The following is a 25,807-nucleotide window of genomic DNA, read 5'->3' on the forward strand; positions in this document are numbered from 1 at the left end:
GATGGGTAGGGGAAGAGTAAAAAGGGAAAAGAAAAAAATGTGAGAGGATGAAAATAAAGTGTTTGTAGATGGGGAGGGGAGGAGGGGGTAAAGGGAGGGCAGGGGTAAGGGGAAAAAATGAGAATCAAGACTTGTCATGTAGAGGTACAAGACCCCAACAATGAATGTAACTGTACTGTATCCCTAAATGTACCAATAAACTCAATTAAAGCTGAAAAAAAAAAAGCAGTGAGGGTGACAGTGAGCAGGGGCCTCAGCTATACTCAGAGAGGCAGCAGAAATCCTCCAGGGCCTGTTCTCCACCTGGAGACCAGGAATCCCCAGCCCTTGACCACAGCTACCGGGGAAATGTGGGCAGCACAGTGAGCCAAAGGACAACAGCAGATGGAGGACAAATTTCACATGGTACCCAGGGAGTGTTGGACTTGTTTAGTCAGCCACATGGACTCCATCAGCACACTGAACACCTTCCCAGAGAAGATATGGGTCACCTGCTCATGAAGGCCCACCACAGGTGTACTGTCCTCCCGGGAAGGCTTTTTCCATTTCTCCCATAAGAATACCACCCACCAGGGGCCTGGAAGAAGAGCTCATGTCATGCTGGACCATTCAAGAGCTGCCACTTTGCTGCACAATGACATCAGGACAACCTGCCACACTAAGGGCAGTCAGTGGGTCACACGAGGGAAGCAGGAGCAGGCACATGTGCAGCCAGCATTTGTGGACTGAAGAAGAATGAGATATGGGAGCATCAGTACTTGACCACCAGCCTGCTGTGCATTTCTGGAAGAGGGCCCCATAGGTCAACTGAGAGCTGTGAAGATTTCCCATAGGAATATCTCTTGGAGCAGCAAACTGGAATCTTGGGCTGACTGCTGAGCCACCCCAGATGACAGAGATGGGGACACCCTCTGTAGGGAGCCTGGATGTACAGGGAGGTGGAAGCTGTATAAGCCCCAAAGCCCACCTCTATATGGGTCCAGAATCCTTGAGGGAAAGGCTCCCGGAAGCTCCACTGGCATGGAACCTGGAAGAACCCCCTCATCAGGGGCTGTCCATTAACCGCCCCTCCTATACATCAGTAGCTGTGTCCATAGCCCTGACAGGGGATTCCTCCATGGCTGACATAGTAGAGGGAACCTCAAGTACAGAGGGGGTTCCTATGTCTGGTGCTGGTTACACACAGGACTTCCCCATAGACTGCCCTGCGAGGTATGATGCCCCTCACAGACACTCATCTGTTTTCTCCCAAGCTCATGGAGTCACAGGCACAAGCGGTGACAGCTGGCTCCTCTGTGGGTCCTAGACCTGCTGAGCATGAGGGAAGGCCCACCAGGTGGCTGCCAAAAGTGAGAGGGACATCCTCATATTTAACAAAAAACAGCACTGTAAATCATTCTCTTGACAGCAGAAAGTCACACACAGGAAATCAGCTGTGGGTCCCCCACTTTTACAAGGGAATGTGTCTCCCCAGAGAAGCTCTGGAAGCCCCCAGTCGTCTGGAATCAGACAACACTTGCAGGCCAATTTGTCACCCAGTGCACTGCGCTGGCTCCAAGCACATGACCCGTCCAGACAGCTCTGTGGAGGAGGAGGCCAGGTTCCAGGAACTGCCCCCAACCAGAACCGTTCCAGCCTGTTGCCAGCAAGTTGTAAATCCAGAATTGGCAAGCATAGGACGAAGTCAGACTCTGAGAGGCACCTGGGAGGTGGAGCTGGGTCCAGGCTCTGGCTGGCTATAGGGCACAGCTGTCTTGGGAAATAGCACCAGACAAATGAGTAGGACCCTGGGGTGCCTGAGTCTCTACAGTTCAAAGGATGCCCGAGAAAGGCCAAGGTCCACACAACAAAGATTAAGTTCTAAATTAAATCTGTAATTTTCAAAGTTCCTGATCTTAAAAATGTATATGGCTGGAAGGTTAAATTAATACCCGCTGGGACACTCTGATGCACAGGGGTTCTTGGCCAGGTACCAGGCCTAGTTTGTCTCTCACATAAAGCACCCTCTGAGCTCTATAAAAACTCTTGCCAGACTGCTCCGCACAACATGAAAGGTGCAGTCCCAAACATGGCTGACCAGTAAATGCCAGCAGGCATAGTTTATCTGCCACATAGGGACAGGGACAGCCAGCATGGGCTGGACCTGGGCCAGTGATCCAGAGGCCAGGCCAGGCGGGGTGAGCAGCAGGGCGGGTGGCGCCTGCTGTGGTGAGCCCTGTGAATTCTATTGTTTATGACCTGTTTAAAATGCCCATATGGGCAGGGGATTTAGCACAGTGGTTCTGCCACCTGCCTCACAAGTGCAAGGTCCCAGGTTCGATCCCCAGTACCCAAAACAAACAAACAAACAAATAAAATGCCATGGCCCTGGAGCTAAATCCCACATCTCTCCAAACACTTCAGGGTCTTCCTGGAGGCAACACAGGCACCCACACACTGGGAGGTACGTCCTATCCACAGGGAACTTGAGTCCTGTAGTGACAGACTGACCCGAGGCTTCTAACCTTGGGGGTACAGAGTGGACTGAGATGGAGGCATCGGGTTGGGCCCCAGGAGGGTGGAAGGTTGTGCGGATGCCTTATGACCCCCCTCACAACCTTGCCTCTGCAGCCCACTCCTTTCTAAACACACAACCTGCAGCCAGACATCAATGGGCCTCTCTGAGACATCTACTTACTTGCTGCCCTTAGCCAAGCTGGCTCTGTGCTTGCTGCCCATCCTGGGACGGCAGCCAGTGCCTGCACTCGCTCCCTCCATGCTGAGGTAAAAGGGGTGCAGTGACTGGAGACCGGGGCCAACATTCAGGGAGGCGCCCTTCTAGCAGTAGCACCTTTTGTTCAGGTGCCTCGGCCCCAGACTCAGATCCCAGCCTTATCTTCGGGGCTGAGTGTCAAAGAGGTTGGCACAAGGGGAAGGAAGATGCAATGTGTGTGTCCTGCCATCTGCTAGCAAGGCACCAGTTCCCTGCACCTGGCTGTGATCTCCCTGCTCCTGCGCTGAGGAACAGAATCCCCTTTCTACTGCTCTCAGCCTGGCTGCCAAGGTGCCAGCATGGGGCTAGAATTAAGGGTACAGTTTCTCAATAACTGGCCAGCAGCACCTGTGTGACAGAAGCCCTGTCCTAGAAGACATCAGGCACCCAGAATCTCCAAGGCTACCACAGCCTTTCTTCCAAGGGCTTCTACCCAAACCCCAGCCTTCTCTAGATGACCCTGTCTCAGCCTCACACTTCTGTCTCCCTGTTCCCCATGGTGGCAGTGCTGTCACATGCAACAGAGGGCTGCTAATAGCTTCACTGACTGACTGAGGATCTCTAGTCACTCAGCACCAGCTGAAGATGCTTTGGGATGAACCAGCCTAATGTGCTGGCAAAGTAGTTACCCTGAGAAACGTGTTCTGCCAGCTCCTCCCTGAGATCTGGATGGAGGGCCTGGGAAATCATAGACTAAAGTGCACATCTGTCTCCCGTGGCATCTAGAAAAGGGCAAAGGCTGCGTGTCTCATGAGACGGCTGTGTCAAAATTGCACTTTTCATGTGGATTTCAGAGAAAACTGGAGCTGCATAGGAATATGCCTCTGTTTCCTATTAGCGAGGAAATAGAAAAAGAACGTGCGGCGGCTGGTCCTACCCAGTCTCTGGGTTCTGGAGGGGAGGGAGGCACGGCAGGGGGACCATGCGGAGAAAGCTTTCTCCTCAGGCTGACGATAGGTGTGATGCAATGTCTCCATCCTGCTGCGCTTGGGCAGGGGGCACGTCACAGGAGCCGGCCCAGCGTAACTCACTGTGATGCTATGTAATGGCACACGGAAAAATACCACATTACCCAAGTGGTGAATTTATAATCTAAATTTATTACAGAAAGCAAAAGTGTGAAAGATTAATGCTGATCTTTAAGGCCGGCTGTCTTCCACAAAGCATGCTGTCATGGAGAAGGCGGGCTGCTGGTGCCTGTGCGGTTGTGTGAAGCGTGCACCATATCAGCCTGAACTCCTTGGTCTCGTGCTTCACAGCCCTACTGTGTGATGTTCAAGGCTGGTTACACAGCAAGTGTTCCATGGGGCCCCACTCCTCCAGCTGCAGACTTGGTTGAGGAGGCAAACTCATGGAACCTGAGTCCTGTGGTGGAAGTCTTGCTCCAGGCTGAAATTGTCCAGGCCCCTCCTGGCCTGGTGCAAATGCAGGCTTCAGTAAGAAGTGCCCAGAAATGTGCTGGGGAGTCCTCTCACTGGGCCCCTCCTGCAGCCCCTGCAATGGGGGGTGGCGTGTGCGCAAAGAGCATTCTAGAATATTTCTGTCCTCTTTTGAGGTTCTAAGCCTGGGGAAGGGCCATGCCCCAGGCCAGTCCTCTCTGACTCCAGTGCCTTACTACTTTCAGCAGAATGTGCTCTTCTTTGGGCTGCCTTGGTGTGTCCAAGGACCAGGGCTGGGGATCTTGGCTCCACAGCTCAGATTTGGGCCATTCTACTGTAACTGCTCAAGAATAAATGTGCACCTTGCTCCTGCTGGGGCTTGGCTGTGTGTACTGCTGGACAAATGGCTCTGGCCTTGCAGTTCCTTCCTGCCAGCCGGGCCATAGGCCCCTCTGAATTGACTCAGTGGGGAATGAAGAAAATTCTGCCCAGCACAGCCCAAGGCTTCTTGTCCTGGTGTCCAGCCTTCTTTGCAGACCCTCTGTCTCACTCCCATCTGAGAATGCATATTTTGGCTGTTCTAATAGGTGAAACAGAATGGAGGTTGGAGAGGGCTCCAGCAGGATCTGGTAGCCAAACTGAAGCCTTTGAGTCTCTTCTTGCCCCCGACTCCAAGACTCACTTAGATGGAAGAGTCAGGGGCCGAGGTCAGCTCCAGCAGGCTCCCTTACCACTAACAAGTGGGGGTTTGGCCCATTCTCACCTGGGGCTATGGAGGGATAGCATGATTTCCCTAGATGAATTTAGGCCATCCAAGGCACACAGGTGTCAGATAAAGATATGATCTTGTGTCTTTCGTGAGCTCCCTTATGTGAGGAAAGGCGACAATGGGGCCGGGCTCTCCTGTGCGGCTTTGGGCTCCTCTCCCACTGACCTCCTTGTGGGCCCAAAGATACAGACCCATCACCGACGCATGACAGGGAGATTGTATGTGTCTTTTGGAGGTTCTGCCACTGAAGAGGTCACTCCAGGTCAGCCATGGGCACTTGCTGGGCCTCTGTGAGGACAGGCCAGTCTGCCCCAGTTTAGGGGCCAGGCTCCATCAAGCGTCAGTAGTTTGTGAGTCCACATGTTTTATATGGAAAAATAAGAGCTCTCTAAATAAATGAGTGACTAAGCTGTCTCATCAGCAAAATTTTACTGATATGCACACATCATTCATGCCTGGCAGAGCACCCCATGTCTGATATGTGAAGAATAAAGGAATCAATGGATGCAGAAAAGTACTGCCCCATGGCACACTATAATTCTGGAACTCTGGGAGGCTGATACAGGAAGATTTCAAGTTTGAGTCCAGCTAGGGCATCTTAGCAAGACCCTTAATAAAAAAGGGTTGGGGATGGAGCTCAGTGAGAAGGCCCTGGGTTCAATTCCTAGTACTGCAAAAACAAAACCACCACCCAAAGCCACACAACATGGTAGACAATACTTTTATTTGTGCTTTCTTTAAAGCAACCTTTCCTAACTCATAGCCTGCAGTTGAATAGTTCTCCTGCATGTCCGCTGGGCTGCCACCATGCCAGGATATGGCAGCCTCTGTGAGCTGTGTCCAAGTCTGTCTCCATCCTTCTGACTACAGCACCTGAGTTTGACTTCCTATTCAATCACCAATTGTGTGACCTTTCAGCTAATCAATTCCCACGAACCTCAGTTTCCTTAGCTGTAAGATCAGAACGCAAGCTCTACCTAAAGATTGTGAGGATTAAAAATGAACATGCATGATAAAGGAGCCTACTCCATGTGGCGGTCTGCTGTATCAATAGCAGCCCACACCCCACTTCCCAAACTCCACCTCTGGAAGAGGTGGACAAGCCTGGGGCTCAACATGGATCGTACTGTTCCCTAAAACTTGAAGCCTCAATTCCCAATGAGACTCTCTCCAGGGGCTTTTAGGGTATAGTTATGGCTCTATGCTGTCACATGGGTGACCTGTCTGCATGGACTGGTATCCGCACAGGAATCTCTCTTTGCCCCGTGAGGCCACAACCAAGAGTGGACTCACCCCAGAGCCTGAACATGCTGACACCTGATCCTGAACCTACAGCCCCCAGGACTGTGATGAATGGACACCTGTTGTCTAACTGCTAGCAATGGTGCGTCATCATGGCTGAGCAGATGGTGCAGACGTTGCTGCAGATCCCTTTCTTCATCTGCAGTGACATCTGGCCTCCAAGTAGCAATGGACACCTAGTGAAGTGGTGCTTGTTGCCTGCTGGCAGCCTGCATGCTGAGCACATGAGGAATGACTGCACTGTAATCTTCCTTCTCATCCTATGCCCACATTTTGAGTGACTTCAAGCATCCCACCTTGAATTACTTTACCAGGTACATTCTGCAGTACTGGACAAAAGAAGTTTTGTTTCCAGGTCTAAACCCTGAGGAAACAAAGATCAAATTGTCCTCCCTCACTGTGTGGCATTAAAGCCCAGGTTGTGCCATCAATACGAAGAATCAGCAATGATGACCTAGGGGCATGAGTTTTAACTAAAGACAAAAGGGAAGTGAATGAAGCCACCCAAGTCCAGCCCCTGAAGGGTGAGGACGCACCTCTGCTATCCATCCAGAAATCCATAAACTCTGCAGGACTGAGGGCACTCATAGAACAGTGGAGGGAAAGAATGCATATCACCCATATGCTATCTGGCACAGGGACGCAAGCTGCTACAAATCCAAGCTCCTTCGATTCTCCTTCGGTAATATGCCCTCTGTCTTCCGTGAAGTGTAGCTCATAACCTCACTGAGATGGAACCCAGGGCTTCTTGGAAACTCTGGTTTATACACCGCCTGTGCACATCAGAGATCTTTGGCCTAAACTTCGGCTCAATAGTATCTGACAGCAATGGCTCACGCTGACCATGAGATAAGGACCAGCCTAAGTGCTATCATGCATTGTCATTTAGTCCTCACATCAGTTCTGAGGGTTGGGGATTGACAGTGTCTGTTTCAGAAGCATAAAAGTAGGCATTATCGAGATTAGTTACTTCACCAGAGCCTCAGGCCAAAAGCAAGTGTGAATACCCGACCTAGGCAGAGAACAAGGAGCAGGTTTGGTTGTCTGTGGGTGTCAGCCCTGGCCACAGGTGTGGATGAGCCCAGCTCTCCCTGAGGGCATGGTTAAGTGGAGATCTGATGATTACCAATTAGGCTGATGGCAGAGGATGGTCAAAACAGACCACACAGCCAAAAAATACATTGATCGGGTTTCACCCAATAATTGCCAAAGCTGCACTTTGTGCTTTGAGAACATGACTCATCCTGGTGGATCTCATCCAAACAGCTGTGGATCCAGGGTCTACAGTGATGGCCAGAGGACAAAGAGCCAGGCTCGGGTCTTGGCACTCTATAAGCAGCTTGGGGCCCCGTCTGGGAGGCTTGAAATGGGAGGGCTGGCCCACCCTGGGGTGCACAGGTCACACAGATGGAGTTAACTCTCTAGTGCTTCCCCCTTTTCCTCCCGAGCCTTGGTGCCCAGACTTCTTGGGTGTTCAGCTCACGCTGACTCACGCTTCCGTTTGTTTTTAGTGGCCTGTGGCCCTTAGACTCCCATACAAAATAGCCTTCCCAACCCCTTGTCCCAGGAGGCTGTTGTGTGTCTTGTGCCTTGACCCATTCCTTAAAGGAGCTGGACTTGTTGGCCACACTCAGTCTCCTTGTTTCATCCCCCAGGACCAGGGCTCCCATCCTCACCATCATTCTTTCAAACCAGTTCAGATACTCATGGTCATCCTGTAATTTGTTCCATTTCTCATTTCTTCGGGGGCAATTTTGCACTTCAGAGCCTTTCCCTGTGTGAAAACACAGGGTCCAAGAAAGCTCACAGTGTGGGGGTGGAGGTGGTAGTGGTGGCGGTGGTTTACATCTGCACCTATCAATGCCATGAATAAATGGCATCCCCATTTCTCCTCTTAGCTGGAGCCTTCCTTCTCACCTTTAAATTTTCCTCCTGGAGGCCAGCAAGAACAGTAAGTGCCCTTGGGAGGGCCAGAGCCTCACAACAGGTAAGAGTGAATTGACTGTGTCTGGCTGGATATGCAGGAAGTGAGAAAGAAAGACATGCCTGCTCCTTTGGGGTAAATATGAGACTGCAGGGTAAGGAGGAAGAGGATCTCTGTACATCACACATGCTACAGGGAAGAATGATCCAGAACTTCCAGGGAACCAGCCACACTCCTGAGAACAGTGACCCCTTGCAGATGCAGTGGCCAGTATGCCCTCAATACCCACAGTTACAAGAGCCCCCTACTTTCCTGCTGGCTTCTCTATAAGGATTTTATTTTGCCTTTAGAAGAATCAGGACACTGGAGTCCCCACAACTGACACATCTTTAGCTACCTGGAAGGTAGTCACATGCATATCACAGGGCAGAAACAGCAGCATGATCTGCTGTATTTGAAATGGTGGGGTGGGGCTGTGACGAGAAGGCCTGGCTGAGCATAGGCAGGGGAGAGTCCAGGCTTCAGCCCCCAGGAGCAGATGAGGTGATGGCACCAACGCAACAGGGGCCACCTATGTAGGTGGCCTGTGGTTCACATCTGCCACGCTGGACCATGGATGGACAGGAGAACATCTGAGGTCTACTTGGGAAACCCGTGCTTCACCAAGTCCTGAGTGTGGACAGGCTCAGGACAGGAGGTGACTTGTGCCAGAAACAGACAAGACTAGGACCGTCTCTTAAGCTTGAAAAGCAGGATCCAGCACTCGAGGCTGATGAGACCAATTGTCAGAAGCAAAGAGGCAGCTATCATTCACAAGGGAAGGGAGGGTGACTTTATTTCAGAGAACAGGATGGGTGGGCAGAGTTTGGGGGTACAGTCCTGGCAGCTGTGGGAAAAGGCTGTTGTGGGCCAAGTGGTGCTGCAGCTCTCAGAGCACCACTCCTTTACCAATGCCAAGAGGGATATCTAGGAGTAGGTGCCAGGGTGTTCACAGTGAGCCACCACCCAGGACAGTGACCAGCTTTCTCCAAGCTCAAGTCCTCTCCTCAGGAGGGTGAGGAGCTAGGGGCCAAGCCCAGCACCAGACACAAGGGACCCAGAGATGTACAAATCAGGAAGAGATCTTGAAGTAGTATTCTCAGTTGGCCCAAATCTCATTTGTCCGAAAGGAAACTAAATAACTATTTAAAGTCACTATTAACCATCTATAGTGATTTGTTGAAGATAATTAGCTTCAGATTAAACTTTATATGCAGTGGGCTTGGGAATAAAATGAACCAAAAATCTCAGTGGAAAAGGTCAATCCAAAGTGGCTGCCAAGGACCCAGGCTGCCCCAGATGGAGCAGGCTGGGTGGCTGTCGGGGACACGGCTTATGGCTCTGTCTACCTGCTCCTCTGTGTCTCCTGCGGTGACCCAAGGGGACTGAGCTTCCTGAGAGTAGCTCACCCAGTGGCAGGTGGTTTCTTGTAGGGTTTACATACTGTCCAGCTGGGGTCTTCATGATGTCAGCAGCAAAGGTGGCCAAGGAACCCCCAGATAGGGCTGCTATTTGGGACACAATGGTACAGACAAAGCCTGGACTGGAGTCCAGGTGGGCTTTGTGCACCACAGCACCTGCTTTATGCCATAGTTCCCATCTCCAGCACTGGGATTGCCGTCATCAGTGGGGTTAGCTGGAACCCTGCAGGATGTAGGCCCTTTCCATGCCATTCTGAGCCTTTCCAGCTGACATCGTCTGGCATGACCATTATTTCTGGATTTAATGTGCAAACAACACACCAGTGGATGCTATTTCCCTCTCCTTTCCCTTGAGGAAGAAGCAGATTTTCAATCTTCGGTAGCGTCATATGACCAGGAAGATGGGTTCCTTTGTAACTGCAAAGGGAATGAACTTCTGCTCATCATGGAATTCAATTCTCCAGCTCACAGGTGTCTCCATCCCAGATCCCATGCCCTCCTCAGGAGGGTCGGAGAGCCTCATCAGGGAGGGACTGGTCATCCTGAGGCAGACATGTCCCTGCTGGTCTTCACCTCTCCCAGCAAATTGGCCAACTGATAGTCTTCCCATGAAGCTGTTTACCTTCCCAGTCACCTCTACAGGGCTGCTGTTCCCTGGTGCCTGGAGGCAGGGGTTCCAGGATGCTGAGGCCAAGACAGAACCTGCACCCACCAGCCATGTGCCCAGGCAGGGTGGGAGTGGAGTGGGCACCTCAGAAGCATTTCTAGTAACTAAAACAATGTCAGACAAAAGACTAAACTTTGAAGATTCAACAGTCTATGAGGATTTATTTTCTTATTTTAAAGGAATATTGACTTGGGAACATATTTTTAGATCCTAACTTGGTTTTCTTTTTTGCAAGAGTCTTGGTCCTGTGGAATAGGCATCACCAGCCCTCATTCCTGCTGGAAGCAGGGACACACCTAAACTGGTCCTTAGGCTAGTATGGATGCTCATGCTCGAGCCCACAACAGATCCATCCCTCTACCCAGACCGCCTCATGTCTAATTCTAACTGATGTGCTAAAATAACAGTGCACACCCTTGCCTATTCCTGGCAGAGTTTGTCTCATGACAGGCATTGGGTATCTTGGCTTGACTAGAAGGTCATTTTCCTCTCAGAAGATTAGATTTGGGCACAGTTAGACAAAACCTGTGACAAACAAGAAGCTTAGGGAAACGTCTCTGGGTGTGTGTGTACTGCAGCCTCTTCTGTGATTGCCTGGTGTTTTCTCCACTCTGCATCTGATCACTGTCCAGGGATGCCAGGCTGAGCACAGGACTCTCCAAGTGGCAGTGATCATTCTGCCTGAGAGTTCTTATATTCAAAGTTGACACCTGTTGCACACAAGCCAGACCATCCTAGGCCCATCAGAGACCTGATCCAAAGACACCAGCCTACCAGCGCTCAGAGGCCTGCCACACTTGCCCTTATTTTCCTGCCATCTGACCACTGTGACAGTTTAGCTTAAAATGCGTGGAAAGGAGGTGTGGGAGGGGTGGTGCACAGGTGGATGACACAGGAGTCGCTGGTTGTGTTTATCTGTTGCTGAATCATCATATGACAACTTTAGCACTGACAGATGTGGAGAAGCCAGGCTGAGAGCAACAAGCCATGCAGGCTCTCTGATTTCCAACACTGATACTCCGAAAGGGGGCCTGCACCTGGGGAGGTTTTGTTCCAGAGCAGGACCCCTCTCAAGGATTTGAGAGGGGGAAGATACCTGTCACAGCTGAGAGAAGCATCCTACCTTACATGCAATTCTGAGGGAAAACCTGAAATCTATGTATTTGTTATGAAAATAAATTTCACAGGTAGGATTTGAATGGATTTATTTCGGTTATTGTATATACCACAATAGCACATTTATAATCTCAAAAAGAATCTGCAGAGTGTCTACCAAAACCATAGATACGAGTAATTGCAACTGGACACAAAGCCCACATAACAGCATAGATTTTCTAGGAGAAACACTAGCAACCTCACAACTAAGTCTAAAAGGACAAGGAGAGCAAACCAAAAACAACTTGGCATCAGACTAATGCTTCTTAATTAAATGTCCTCTACCTGCCCCATCTGCAAAGCTTTCATCTACACAGGATGTGTCTTTTGAACTTGGAGCTGCTAATACTTCCTTACTGAGTGTGGTGTGCTTAGCCTAATTACCATGTGGCAGAAACAGCCTAAGCAGGACTCCGAGATGCAAATGCACTAATGTGAGAATGCAGGGTGCTGGAGAGCTCATCAGCCACAGTGGGGTCATGGCCTCATCATCCTCAGACTCAGCCCCAAAGCTGCAGAAGGCCCCGAGCGCGGCGGGTGAGTGCCAGACAGAACACCGGACACGGGAGCTCCAGTTCTCCATCTGTTCGTTTATTTATTTTAAGAAGCACATATCGACAGCCGGCCATGCACCAGCATGGAGCATTGCTGGGGATGCAACCCCTCGGCAGCCTGGGATTTCTCTAAAGGAGCTAACAGTCTGGTGACGTGGGGACGAAATCATGGCTGACAGTTGCCTTGGGTCCCCAAGTGCTGGAGGCAAATGTCCAGGACAGCAGGTTGGAGGAGGTTGCAGCAAGGCCAGGATCAGATGGGCCCTGAGCCTAGGAGTGAGCTGGGAAAGACCTGCACTGTGGATGAGCTGGGGCAGGGTCGGTGGCAGGCAGAGAAGGATCCAGGGAGGTGTGGGCAAGGAGTGTGAGAGGTGGAGGGTGGGGGCGGATGGATGGGGGTGCAGCTGGAGGAACTAGGAGGCTGGCTGCAGGGTGGGGTGTGGCTGGGAGAAGACAGCCGGCTCAGCCTGCTGGCTTCCTGATCTCTGTCACTGCCCGCACAGGTCTCTTCCACCTGTGACACAGCCATGCTCTGTGCTAAAGCTCAGCACTGTGTAAACTTGTGCAGGGACTGCAGTGTGCACTGTACCAAGTAAACAAAAAAGCTGAATGCCCATGCTATTTCTACACTACTTTAGAGAGTAATTTTTCCTTGTAACACCTAGAATTTCTTTAAAATATTCAATTTTTGGTCACCCATGCCCAAAGTTTAATTAGGGCACAATCATTACACTTAAAAAGAGACTAAATATTTTCTTTCAAAAGATATATTGTACATTATTCTAAGAATGGACAGGATTCACGAAATGGCAAAGAGACATCCCACAAACCCAAGAGTGTAACACAGGTAGCTGGGCCAAGGGTTACATGCGACGTTTCTCATAGTTCTTCACAGACACCTTCATGACATCATAACTTGGCAACCAAATCCTATTTTTCAAATCTTGAAAGGCATTTCTATATTTGCTTGATAAATCAGTTAATCCGAGCAGTTTGGACATTCTATGGTTTTCTTATGTCTCATGTATTGCAAATGACCTTCACATTTAGAGAAAATGAAAACCTTAAAAACAAATCTAGATTTTACTAAGATGACAATGTGGTTGTTTGTGCAAATAGTTTTTAGTGCATATAGTTCTTATAGAACTCTTGTCAGTTTGTAGGGGAAAAAAAGCAACAATATAAAAAGATTGTTGACATAGCCGAGCTTACCCAAAATATAGTAAAATTCAGGATGACAACAATGTTGTGCCCTCTACACACATTCTGCTGCCCAGCAGTGTATCGTTAGCCCATTCAGGAAGCCTGGGATGCTGAGAACACGCTTATCTTTTCTACCGGTTTGGAGGACGAAAAGGCAAGCAATGGTATTTTCTTTAAGAAAATACCCTAAAAAGTTGAAAAGGCAGGCTGACTTTTTAAAAGCAAAAATAATCCATCCCCGAAACATATAAAGGGACAGGTAGACTGAGCAAAAGATACATCCACTTGAAAGCCCACATCACAGGAAGGTGAAGTTGTTCAGTAGTGACGTGCTGCGTGGAACGTTGCCACGAGCACAGAAGCACTGTGTTCCCTTGGGGACCACCTTGTGTGCTTGCCTTCCGGCTCAACAGCAAGTTTTATTCCTGAAGGCACCAGCACAAAGCTCTAACTGTTTGCTTTCCACCTTAAAGACCTATAGAATTTCACTACATACCAAGACCACCTTAGCTTCTGAGTGCAAAAAAGCCACACTTAGCTGTTGCACATTTGCAAGAAGCCAGCAAAATGACAAGTGATTATCCCAATATGCATCAATAATAAGAGAAAATACATCCAAGGCTTCACTTTTCTCAGAGGGAATGGATGACTTGCTAACAAGCGATCACACAGTTTAAATATACAACACAACCATGCTGTTTTACAGCAACACCATCTCACAGCTTCTGCACCTGTTAGAAAAAGCACCCTCTCGGCTCATTTTCAGTGCTTAAGGTCAGAAAGACAGCGTTACCATTGGCAGGAAGGTAGGTGAAATGCTGGTACTGGCTTCTCTTTCTCTTCCCATTGCAGACATAGAAACTGACTTGGACAGGGCTGGTTATTCTCTGGTTGCGGAAAGGTGGTATTTCAACCACCAGGGAATTCTATTAACAAAACAGCAAAGAGAAAGCAGACGATTAGCATCTTATAAACTAAAAATACTCTGTATTAAAGCATCATATACAAGCTCCCCTGCCAAGTTTCAACTGCTTAGTAGATTTCTGCAAACAGCCAGCTCTGGCTACCCAGAGAGCCTCCAAGGGTGGCTTCTATAGGTGACACACTCATCTGTTTGATTTAGGCTTGGCCAGCGTGTGTGCTCATTAACAGAGAAGAGGCTGACTTGACTCTGGTTTTTCCAGGAGCCAGGAGACCTTGGTGGTAGAGCTGAGCCCACATGGCCTGAGACAGAAGCTGTGAGCACCAGTGGCAAGTACCTGAGAGCTGAGACTGCCTGGCAGCCTCTCACCCAGAAGAAGCCTCTGACAGCCCCAAAGCCTGAGCCCCTAACACCCAAGGCTCAATGACCTCAGACTAGAAGCACCACATCTGCCTTGAAGTGACCTGTTCAGGTGCCTGCCCACAAGATGGGGTTGGGGGATGCGCTTCTTAGGGACATTGTCTGGAGAGTGGGGAGGTGATGTGACACTGGCCACAATGCCCATGTCAGACTCCCAGCTCCACTAAAGCTGAAAAGGAAAGGCAGTGCTCAGCCCAGGGAGGAGGTAGGTTAAGAGCACAGGCACACGGATGGGGCAGTTTATGGTGGACTCTGCTTCCCTTTTGTGTTCTCAAACAAACAAAAGAACAGCAACTTTTTTTCTACAATAATCATGGCATCTCAAGCCAGGAGAACTTGGTACCATGTGGGAAACCATGGCTGGGGTCAGGACACCCAAACCCACCTGTGGCTGAGCAGCTGCAGGGAGGCAGGGCCCAAAGTGAACCCCAACTCTAGGGTGCTGGTATTCCAGAGAGGGCCAACCCTGTGTAGGTGGCAACTGATTTCTGGGGGTATTTGGAATCTATAAGGCTTCTGCATTTTTAATCATGTGATTCCAGTTTATCAAATAAGGAAAATGTGTAAGAAAAATCAATTGTATCACTTCTTTTGTTAAAGTAATTAGCTGTTACAAGTGCTAATTATAATTAGCAAATACTGCTACAATTATAGCAAATCAATTATGCAAAATTGATTAAATCATACCAATAATAAATTACAGAAGTTAGAAACAGAAGACTGAAGAATAGAAAACTAAGGTTCAACCTCTTCCATGCACAGATGAAGAAACTGAGGCCACAAATCTACTACTGAGGATTGGTGGGTGCCGGGACCCAGCTTGAGGGCCTCTCAGGGATTCATCCCCTGGGATCACACTCACTCTGAGCAACCTGTTTTGGTTGTTTTATTCACTTTATTTGGAAGAAATGAGACGCACACAGGTACAGTCTGCCTGAGCACTCCATTCTCTCATTGGAATGGATCTGGGGTGATAGAGCTCACTTTCCAAGGATGGAGATGGAGCAGGAGGTGTGGCTTCATCAGTACCCATGGGGCAGTCTGCGCCTCCAGGCTGTTCACAGCCAGTCTGTTTCTGCTCTATTGCTGGTAGTCTGAGGGGGAAACTCTGCAGCCTAAACCTGTTTCCTCCTTTGCATAGGTAAGATAAAGAGAAAAGACGCTGCCCGGAGAGGTTTCTCATAACTCAGCTACACCAAAAGGGACAGTGCAACAGTCCGCTACCTGCACCCAGCTGATGCTCACTGATGGCAGTTCACAGTGAGGCAAAGAAGTGATCATCGAGCAAGAAGCAGAGAGAGACAAAGAGAGGAAACATCTCACTGATGTTCTGTCCCCCTGGTTCAGGTCTTGAAGTGGGCATAGGCTGATGCATTGCAACCTTTTAGACAAATTTCAGAACAAAAAAATCCTTCCTCTGCTTGTGTACTGTGCTTTAAGCACACAGAGCAGGAATCAAGAAAAGATAGAAAGGAAATGAAGTGATGGGAAATCTTGTCAACATGGGAAAAAAAGTAAGAGTTCCAAATGGCACCAACACATCCATGTGACTTGTTTTAACATACACTGTGTGTGTGCGCTTGTGCACATGTGTGTCACACAGCAGCCAGCATTTCCTCGAGGTCTTCTCAAGTGAAAGCCAGAAAAGTGACAGAAGCAGAACTGTGCATGTACAACAGGCTCTGGAGGAGACCCAGCACCACCAAGGATGAGTCACCCCAAGAAACAGGCTGCAGTTCCTGGAAAAGAGGGATGAAGTCGCAGCATAAATGATGCTATATTCTGACAGAGCCACCTGCAAGAAGAGAAGTAAGCTGGACCTATAGAAAACATGCAACAAGTGCCCTTTGAGACCTATGCTCTCCCTCCTGCCAGGATGAGAGTCCTTGAGGGGCTCTGCACTACCTACCACCCAACTGTCCCTCCTCACATGACTTCCAGGGGTCAGTGTCTCCAGAAAGATCAAGAAAAAGTCCTTAGCTCAGAAGATGCTTCTGAATCACCTCTCGAGGTGCACGCAGAAGCCTTCTTTCCCATGTTCACTCAAAGGGCCACATAGACACTCTGACAGTGGTCAGAGGAATGAGTGCGTGGGACAACCTTGGAGTTCCTCAAAAAACTGTTTTCTAGTCATGGTGTATTTTTCATTGTTTTAGGACAAGGCAGAATACACACACAAGATTCAACAGTAGCTACTAATTCGACGATATCACCAATCACTTTACACAACAATGATCTAAGTCACCAAGTAAAAGACAGTATCAGAGTGAAGAAAGCAGAGCCTTGGATCAGAAATCAAGGCCTTGCCTGTGTTGTGTCAAAGATGCCCACTTTACTTTACCGACACAGATTGGAGGTTAAGGGCTGGAGGTGGATCTACCATGCTGGAGTAGCAGCATTAATTTGGACAGAAATGGATTCCACGATTAACTGATCAAAGAACAATACTTTCTTCTAGGTACCTCCAATGAGCACATTGTACCAAAAAACCATAAAGGTAAAGAAGGAATGTGGGCAGATGCTGTGTGCTGTGGGTAAGCTAGAAACAAAGACTAGTGGCATCTGCCACAGATCACACCATGTTTGCCATGACTTCTGGCACATGCAGGTCCATTTGCTCACTGGCAAACCCAAAAAGCAGATCAAGCAAGTCAGTAGGTCTGACCTTGCATCTATGTTAAGTTCAAAGTAAGAATCAGCTAAGCATTGAGGATGTTCTCTGGGGAGGGTGGTGTTAAGTCACTACCAAGGATGCTGGTGAAACCCTGCTTGTAGGTGGCACAGTGTATGTCTAAGCAGGTGCTGGTCATCCACTTCGGGGACTTGGAATGCCAGTCCCTTGTGCAGGGCAACACCTCTGGCAAGGGGAGCAGGACCCCAACAAGAGGCATAACTTGTTCGTGCCAGGACCCCTCTTTAGAGTACTCGGGGCCTGACACATATAACTCAGGTGGTGGCTGCTTTCTGGTAAAGAGAGAAGAGGCCTCAAGCCCAGCCCAGCCTTTTGTCTTCTTGGCCACTGTTACCGTCTCAATTCTCTTCTGCTATTATTTTGCATCATGATAGCACTTGTTCCAGCAGGTGTTTTCTGATTGTTTTATTACTTGTTCTGTCCATTTTATGAGTAGTTTCATTTAACGAAACAAGAAACCTAGCCTACTCAGGCCCTCCTCATGCAGGACTGAAGGATACTTACTGGCTTGCACAGGTCTCTGTCAGTTTTTGCCTCCATCTCCCAGACATGGTGACCATCTAGAAGAAAGGGCAGAAAGAAGTCTGTCACTGTGGTGGGAAGCATGTCCCTTAGAATCTGCCAGGTGACTCCGGTATACAGCACACAGAGAAAAGAGGTTAAGCGGGAGAGTACATCGAAGCCTGGGACTGTGACCAATGGCAAAAGCCTGGGGACCCAGGGAGGGCTGACCCTCACAGTTGGGGGATGAGGAGCATGCAGTGGCCTGGCACAGAGGCCTGGGAACCATGAGCCCTCAGTGGCTGTGCCCAGGGCTCCTTCCAACCTTGGCCTTGAGGAGCAGCTACATAGTTGAGTTCGTGCTTAGCAATCTATCTCTGCATCCAGGTTCACAAGTGTGTCTCACCAGCCCAACACAAGTCACGAAGAGGTCTCCACACCTCATCCTTCTCCATCCATGCAGAGAACAAGAACAAGGTGGCCCATGAGCCCTGTAGGAAGCACACTAGGCTCAGACCCAGCCCGGTTCTGCCACCCGACACACCTCACTCAGCTTCCCATGTTTTGGGAGCAGAAGGTACAGCTAGAGAGGCCCTCGCCTCTGCTCATTGGCAGGAACTCATTGGAGGAACTACAGGGAAAATAAGAAAAGCCTTTCTTTGACTACTTGCCACATCAGGACACAGCAATGCAAAACACGAGGTATTTTTAACCTTAGCCCAGTGGCCGTTTGCATGTTTAAAAAAAAATAAAAAGGCTACTGGAGGCACAGTGAAAGAACTTATTGTTCTCAGCTGGTGGCACAGTGTGGGCCTGTTGCTCAGGGGACGGGTGTCTGCCACTCACAAGCTCTGTGACTTGATTCTGACAGCACACTATCTGGGGACCATTTGGGGTGGTCACTGTGATCTTATGTGCAACCACCCCCAGAGGCCCTTTCCTCCTTAGCTTTTTACTCTCCAAAATGAAGTCGCTGCCAGGAGGAACAATTATAGGACCACGCATTTGTTTTTTGCTTAAATTCTATTTTCAAAGAAAAAATATGTCTGTTACAAACTTACAATATCGATAAATCAGACAAAATCTCCTTTTCCCCCAGTGCTGGACAGAGTAGAAGGTGGAGGGTGGAAATATGAGTCACCCAGCTGGCTGTGCTAGGGTCACAGCAGCCTCCAGGATGCCCAAAGCCCAGCACAAACCATTCACCAGACAAATCCACCCAGGGGCCCAGGACGGACCAGCACCCAGCCCCTTCTGGGACAACAGCAGGAAACTAAAACTACCCAGCCACTCCTAAAGCAGTGGTTTCACAAAGCAGGGAGCCCCTGGACTCTGGCGTTAGGGACTCTGGCAAAGAAGCACATTTAACACCTGCCACATGTGCTGATCCACCACAGGGGACCCATCAGGTGGCTCTTGTGTGTGGCTCCTGCCCACCTTGGCTCCTACCTTGTGACCCAGATGCCCCTTCACAGATGCCTCCGTTCATCAAAGACAAAGCTACCCTTCATGTAATGAAGACCCTGTCTCCATGCTACCCTAAAACCATCTCTGAAGTCCTCTTACCACAAGGGTCCTCTCTGCCCCCAGAGTGTGCAGGAGCTGCCTCCTGCACACTGGGCACACCAGCACTATGCAGTCTCTGCCAGCTGTTAACTATGGCCATGGTAACATGTTACGGAGAAGCTGTCCTGAGAAGGTGCAGGCCTTTGCTGAAAGAGTAGCAGAGACAGCACATATGCTAGGAGAGGGAGAAGGAAACCCTTGAAGCGCTCCATGGCAGGGACATCCCATTTCACAAAGCCCCCGGAGAAGACAATGTAGCCCTGTCACCTCTCAGGAGAGACAGGGACTCCTTGTCGCTCAGCCTTTCACAGCATAGCTGCCTGTCACAGAGGTGTGCTTTGTAGGTTCAAGCCACAAGCTGAAAATTAATTGCGACACAGGTAGAGGTGGCTAGGCAGGAGGAATAAACTCGAGCTGTCTCACTGCCCAGTACCTGCCTGGCCCACCAACCACCACCAACAGAAGGACACCACGCCTCCCATGCCATCCAAGCTGCACCAGAGTCAATCACATAACACGTGGTTTCCCATTAAAAACTGGGCTTCTTGGAATCACCAAAAAATATATGCGCCACGTTCAAATGCATGTGCTGGGTTCTCCTCTGGCCTTCTTGGCCACCTGGGAGGCAGGTGGAAAGATCCCCCATGTGTGGCTGTCACACAGGCAAGGATGCTGGCTCTTTAGGACCTGACTGTGGTCTTTTAAAGGCAAATACGTATTTATGATTGGAAACATACACAAAACAGTTGTTCCAGACAAAGGGCTGGGGCCATGTAGAGATGCTGATCAGCAGGCACCCTTTAGGAAGCTGTTAGACTAGTTCCTATCTTCATGTCTCCACAGTATTTGCTGGGAGGGTGGCCCCTGCTCTCCCAGGACAACTGCAGCCTTCAGATCCACCAATGGCATCCTCTGCAAAGCGCCCACACTAAGGGCAGCCAGCTGCAGGGCTGTTCAAACTCCATCTTCTGCCAGGAGGGAGGTGGTCACTCTGAAAGGGCCTTTGTTCTGTCTTATCAGGAGCTCCCTGCTCTCAGTAGGAAACTGTGCCGGAGTCCAGAAGTAAAAATATTCCAAATCATTAGGGAATTCCCTGCAGCGTGAGTCATCGGAAAGGCTTCCCCACCACACCCGCCAAAGGTTTCCACACAGCCGGGCCTGCGGGGCTGGGGCAGCTCCACAGGCTGTTGGACGGTGCTGCCACTGGCCCACAGGCCAATCACACCAGGCTGTGGCCTGAGCCACTGTTTCCATAGTGGAATCAGCTGAGAGTTTACTCAGGAGCTGAAGACTTTCCTGAGACAGCCTCCTAGAACCCTCCCAGGGTGGGCAGCAGGCCTCATCCTGGAGCTGCCTCTATTGTGCTGGCCTCTATTGTGCTGGCCTCAGGGACCAGTCTAAACATCCCTACTTTGCAAGGGTCCTGGACAGAACAATGAGGTGCAGAGATCCAAAAGAACCTACGATAAGGACAGGCACACCCACCCTGGCCCTCCACAAACTGACAGTGAGACTTGACAGCTGTCAGCCTGAAAATGCCCATCCTTTCTGGTCTGTCTTCTTGGTAGTGTAGCCTCACCCTCCTCCGCAAGACTCCAGAGTGAAAAGGGGATTCCCCAGATGCTTTGGAAATCAGCTTGGTGGCTGAACTGGAGTTGCCACATTAGCATAACAATCTCACCCCTAGGTACATGCCCAGTAGGATTCACAGTGGCTGCAGTCATGACAACCACTAGAGTAGACACAGCCCTGTGTCCACCAACTGACACACAGACAAACTGTGGTTCAGCCACATGGTGAGGATATTTATTACTCAGCCTCAGAAAGGTACAAGGCGCTGCCACCTGCTGCCACATGATGAGCCTTGAAGACATTGTGAAACAAGCCAAATACAAAAGGACAGACTCAGTCTGATTCCACTGGTGTGAAAGAATCTGAACGGCTAAATCCATAGACAAGAAAAGGGGGTTAGTGGGTGCCTGGGCTGAAGGACGGGAAGGAAAGGGACTGGGGGGATGGCTTCTGTCACTCTGCTCTCTGTTGCTATAACAGAATGTGAGGCTGGGGACAGTAGAGAATCTTTCAGTCCTTTAAAGGGCCCCATGGTGATGGCACCAAATGGCAGAGAATGTGGAGACCATATGGCCACCTAAGCAGTTAGCTAGTGGGCCCCAAGCTCCCTCCTGATGACACCTCATCCACTAGCTACCTGTAGTCCTCCAGAACCACCCTCATCTCTTCCAGAGCAATAGCTCAGTGACCCAGTCTTCTTGACAAGCCTTTACCACCTACCACATAGCCACTCTGGGGATGATGAACCTCGGGGGACACTACAAGTGCTGATGGGTATGGGATTCTTCTGGAGAAACATCCTGCACATGTAACTGTGCTAAAACCACGGAACTGCACACCTGGAGGGAACTGAATGGTGTGTGGACTATAGATCACTAAAACTGACAAAAGAAAGACAGTATCCTACATTCTCATGAGTGATATGGTACTAAAACACACGGGGAAGTCCTAAACCACTTGGAGGGAACACTGTGGCCCAGCTCCTATCTGTGGGGACTGGTGTGCTTCTGTGCTGAAAGAGCATGGGGCACATGTTTCTGTGCTGTTTCCAACACTATCAAGGCTGATCCCTCAGCAGTGAGGTCCAGGACAGGAAACTGCTGCCAGGGAGACTCCTGAGCCAAGCCCACTGTCTGGACACCTCAGGAGCAGGCCGGCAGTTTGGGAGGGGTGGCTCTACCATCATACCCAGAGACAGCTGGAGGCGAGGCTTAACTGTGCCCTAGTGTGCCCCCAACACCCGCTGGTCCTGCCTGCAGGAGTCCCTAGATCAACCCCACTGCCACCTGCCACTTTCTAGCCATGGTCATCATGTCCAGGGGAGGAGGGCTTCTGACAGTGGGAAGGGTCAAGCTGAAGTCAGCAACACTGCAGACCAGCACTAGTTCACTGTCCCAGCCCACTCTCCACTGCTCTCTGCTTTGATTCTGGCTTTGAGGTTGGCCAGGAACCCGGAGGGACAGTCCAATGGCTCCAAAAGGTCTAGGTTTGTAAGTGGAGAGCCCAGGATCTGAGCCATGATAGGAATAATGGGGAGCTCTATCTGCAGTAGAGCCTGGCCCCTCCTATTACGGAGCACCCAGCCTGGAGGGACGTTGTCATCGTGGACCTTCTCTGAGATCATTTCCTTCCAGGCCTCTTTGAAGCACTGTCTACAAGGAGGACCATGGCAAGAAAAGCCTTAAGGCAGGACTGTCCCACCCATAGTGTTCATCCCTCATGGGAGGCAGCTAGTAGGGGGGCACAGCTATTGAACCCAATTATGAGAGTACAGAGTGCCTGAGGGCAGCCACACAAACCCCACCCTGCAAGGTCAGCACTGCAGTATTTTTGTATCTGTGACGAAGGCTGGCCCATGTGTCCAGCTGATGACGTGCTGTTCCTAGGAACAGACGCTGCCCTTCCCAATCTTTCCCTTTCCCATTGCCGATGGCCAGGGAAGTGGAAAGAGAAAGGTATTTTCCTACAAGCTGGCTCTAGACAGCCACACAGCACTTGTTGAACAGCCAAGCTCTCGGTGCCTGAACCTGGGAAACTTCCAGAAGTCCTCGAGGAAGCAGGTGACCAGCAGATGCCTCAGTGGCTGGGCAGCATGATGGAAGAAGACCAAGGAGGCAGTGGGTAGGCTACCAGCAGTGCTGGTGCTGGCACATCTACCACATGGTTTCAGCTTCATCACCAGAGCACGTGGACTCATGGGCCGGGGATTTAGCTCAGTGGTTCAGTGGCCTGCCTTGCAAGTGCAAGGACCCGAGTTCAATCCCCGGGACCAAAAAAAAAAAAGAAATACGACTCACGCTGTCTGGTTGTCCCAGCGAATGTGAAGTTTCCTGTGGCAGGGTGGTGGGCAAGCTGTTGGCACTAAATAAGGTGCCCAGAAGGGGCTTGGCTGCACAATTACTCCCCCCACCACACGCACACACATCATACTAGAGATATGCATGCACACACCCCCCACATACAGATGCATTTACATACATCTCATACTAGAGACATGTATGTACTCACACACATGCATGAAAGCACACACATAATGCAGTACAGTGACAGACATACATGTACCCACATATATGCTCATGTGGACACACACGTCACACAGTGATACACACTTCATGCACATGTGAAGATGTACACATCCAGAGAGACACATCACACACTGAACCATTCAACTCATACACATGGAACCACACACACACACACACACACTCACACACACACTCCCTAAGTTGGTCCTTAGTTCTCAGCATCTCAGGTGCAGCATTGCCCTTGCCTTCTCTGTCATACAACGATGTGCTCTGACACAGGTTGTGTGAACGGGAGTGCTCACTCCTGTGAAATGTGTGCTGTCACAAAGAACAATCACACTAAGATCTTGTGAAGAGTCAGGTCACAAAGCCCTTGTGGAATCCAAGGCCCTGGACTCTCCCCAAGAACTAGCCCATCCTGCCTGAGGATGGCTCCTTCATATCCTCCCAGGGCATCAGGCTCTAGGATCTTTGGAAGAGACTCATTGGGTGGCCCTGCTCACAGAGATGTCTTCAGAGAACAAAGAAGCCCTTTTACCACTATTCCCCGAAGCCAATAGGATGTCCCTTGATCCCATGGTGGGGCTGCCTGACACCTCAGTTCCACTCACACATACACTTGAAAGATCTACATCTGCCCTTCCTTGCTGAGGTCAATCATCATGTTCTTACTACCACCAGGGTTCGCTAAGGTCTAGGGGAGTCACTGGTGGGACTCAGATGCACAGACCTTTCACACTGTCTTTCTCTGAGCATCTTCTTTGGACACCATAAGAGGGGTGGGAGAGGTAGCTGCTTCTGCTGGCCATTTCCCACAATCCCACATCAAGGGCAAGGAAGGCAGCAAGACAACACACATCACACTCCAGATGCCACTGTCCCCTGCCTGCACTCCCCGCATGTCCTATCTCTTGCCACTCCTCCTTCCCACACTCTGGCCTTCCTGAGGGACAGAAGACGCATTCAGCCTAGGAAAGGCAGTAGCGTAAGCCTCAGGAAGCAGCACTTGCCAGGCAGGTCTGCCTTTCTCAGGGAGGACATCAAGAAACAGGGTTGCGGGAGAACAGCCACAGAGAGAGGAAGGGACGAGATGGCCAGGCTGGGACCTGTGTGCAAGGGTTTGGAGCTGGGATCTATCTGTGCCAAATTTTGGGGGTAGGGTCAGGCTGTGCTAGATTTGGAGCCTTAGTTGGGGCTCTGAACAGAGGGTAAAGAAGCTTGCGCATGGAGGTAGTCTAGTTTGTGGTGACTCCTGTGTGTCCACTCCTGCAAGATGTCCCTCAGATCTGGTAAAGAGCAGCTGCCCAGGTCTAGGCCTGAGCAGTACAAAGGCAGTCCCCTGCTCTCCTGTACATGGGACACTTTGTTCACCTCCTGTGACATCAGATCTCATGGGGAGGCCTCCTGGGGAGAAGTCAGCCATCCTGGCCCACAGCTTACCTGCAGGTCACAGGGCCACACAATTGCCACTGGCCAGACCAGCGCCAGAACTGCTGAGGAGCCCAGCCCCACTGTACAGTCACCAGGAGGCAATGACTTGGCCTAAACCCCTAAGCTCTGGGCTGGCTTTCATGAAGCAACAGAAACCAAAGCAGGCTTCACTCCTGTTTTTATAAAACTTTGAGAGAATAGAAAATGACTTTACAAAGAGGAACTGGCCTCCAGAACTGGGTGGGGCTTAAGGCATCATGATCTCACACATTGTCACATTCTGGTCATCTTGGTCCATCTGTAAAAGACAGCGACCTCATGCCACACGGCTATTTCTGTGTTCACACTGTTACTGGGCATTAGCGTGCTCCTCACAGCTTCACATATCCACAGGCATCCACAGGCACGTGCCCTACTCCATGGATCTGCACGGATGCAGCCATCTCCAGTGGGGGGGTGGCACCTCAACCCCCAAGCCTCAGGAGCTGGGGGTGATGGGTCTCAGAGGCCTCTAGGAGTTCTGGCCCGGCACCAAGGGGTGACTGCCCTCAGGTCTCACCCTTGCAGCTCCACTTCTTGGACGAACATTCTCCACTGACTTTCATTATGGGAAAAATCATCTGCCATGGAGGCACAAACTCTTAGCTCAAGTCCTTGAAAGAAAGGCTTATTTCAACCCACGAGGCAATTGCACAACCCAGTTAAGACATGGGAACAAACACGGTATCTCCCAAAAGCTTCATCATAGGCATCCAGGGATGCTCTACCCACTGCCCTTGACACAGGGCCCTCCCGTGGCTGCTGGAGTGTCCCAGTGGGCCCAGCCAATGTCCACAGGTGGGACCAGCACCTGGGGCCATGAGGGTGACTGTCCCCACCTACTGAACTCAGCAGCAAGGGTGGAGTACATGTTAGCTCTGCACTCACCCGTGAGGGCCAGCTACCGGCTCCCAAGACCCCATGCCCAGGTTCTGATGAAGCAGAAGGGCGAGATTATCCTTTGCCATTCCAAG

At 50.3% G+C, this 25,807-nt stretch overlaps 1 protein-coding gene across 1 annotated transcript in view; it reads right to left on the reverse strand.

Annotated features, from left to right (window-relative positions):
• The window catches only part of Nfatc1 (nuclear factor of activated T cells 1), a 104,908-nt gene that overhangs the window by 39,371 nt on the left and 39,730 nt on the right, over window positions 1-25,807 (reverse strand). The window contains exons 6-7 of the mRNA XM_033757324.1: window positions 17,704-17,759; window positions 13,959-14,091 (exon numbers count right to left, since the gene is read on the reverse strand). Coding sequence (XP_033613215.1) covers window positions 13,959-14,091; window positions 17,704-17,759 — 189 coding nt within the window. The remainder of the gene's footprint in view (window positions 1-13,958; window positions 14,092-17,703; window positions 17,760-25,807) is intronic.

Source organism: Fukomys damarensis, unplaced genomic scaffold (genome assembly GCF_012274545.1).
Source record: "Fukomys damarensis isolate Sample0158 unplaced genomic scaffold, DMR_v1.0_HiC HiC_scaffold_30, whole genome shotgun sequence".
Lineage (NCBI taxonomy): Eukaryota > Metazoa > Chordata > Mammalia > Rodentia > Bathyergidae > Fukomys > Fukomys damarensis.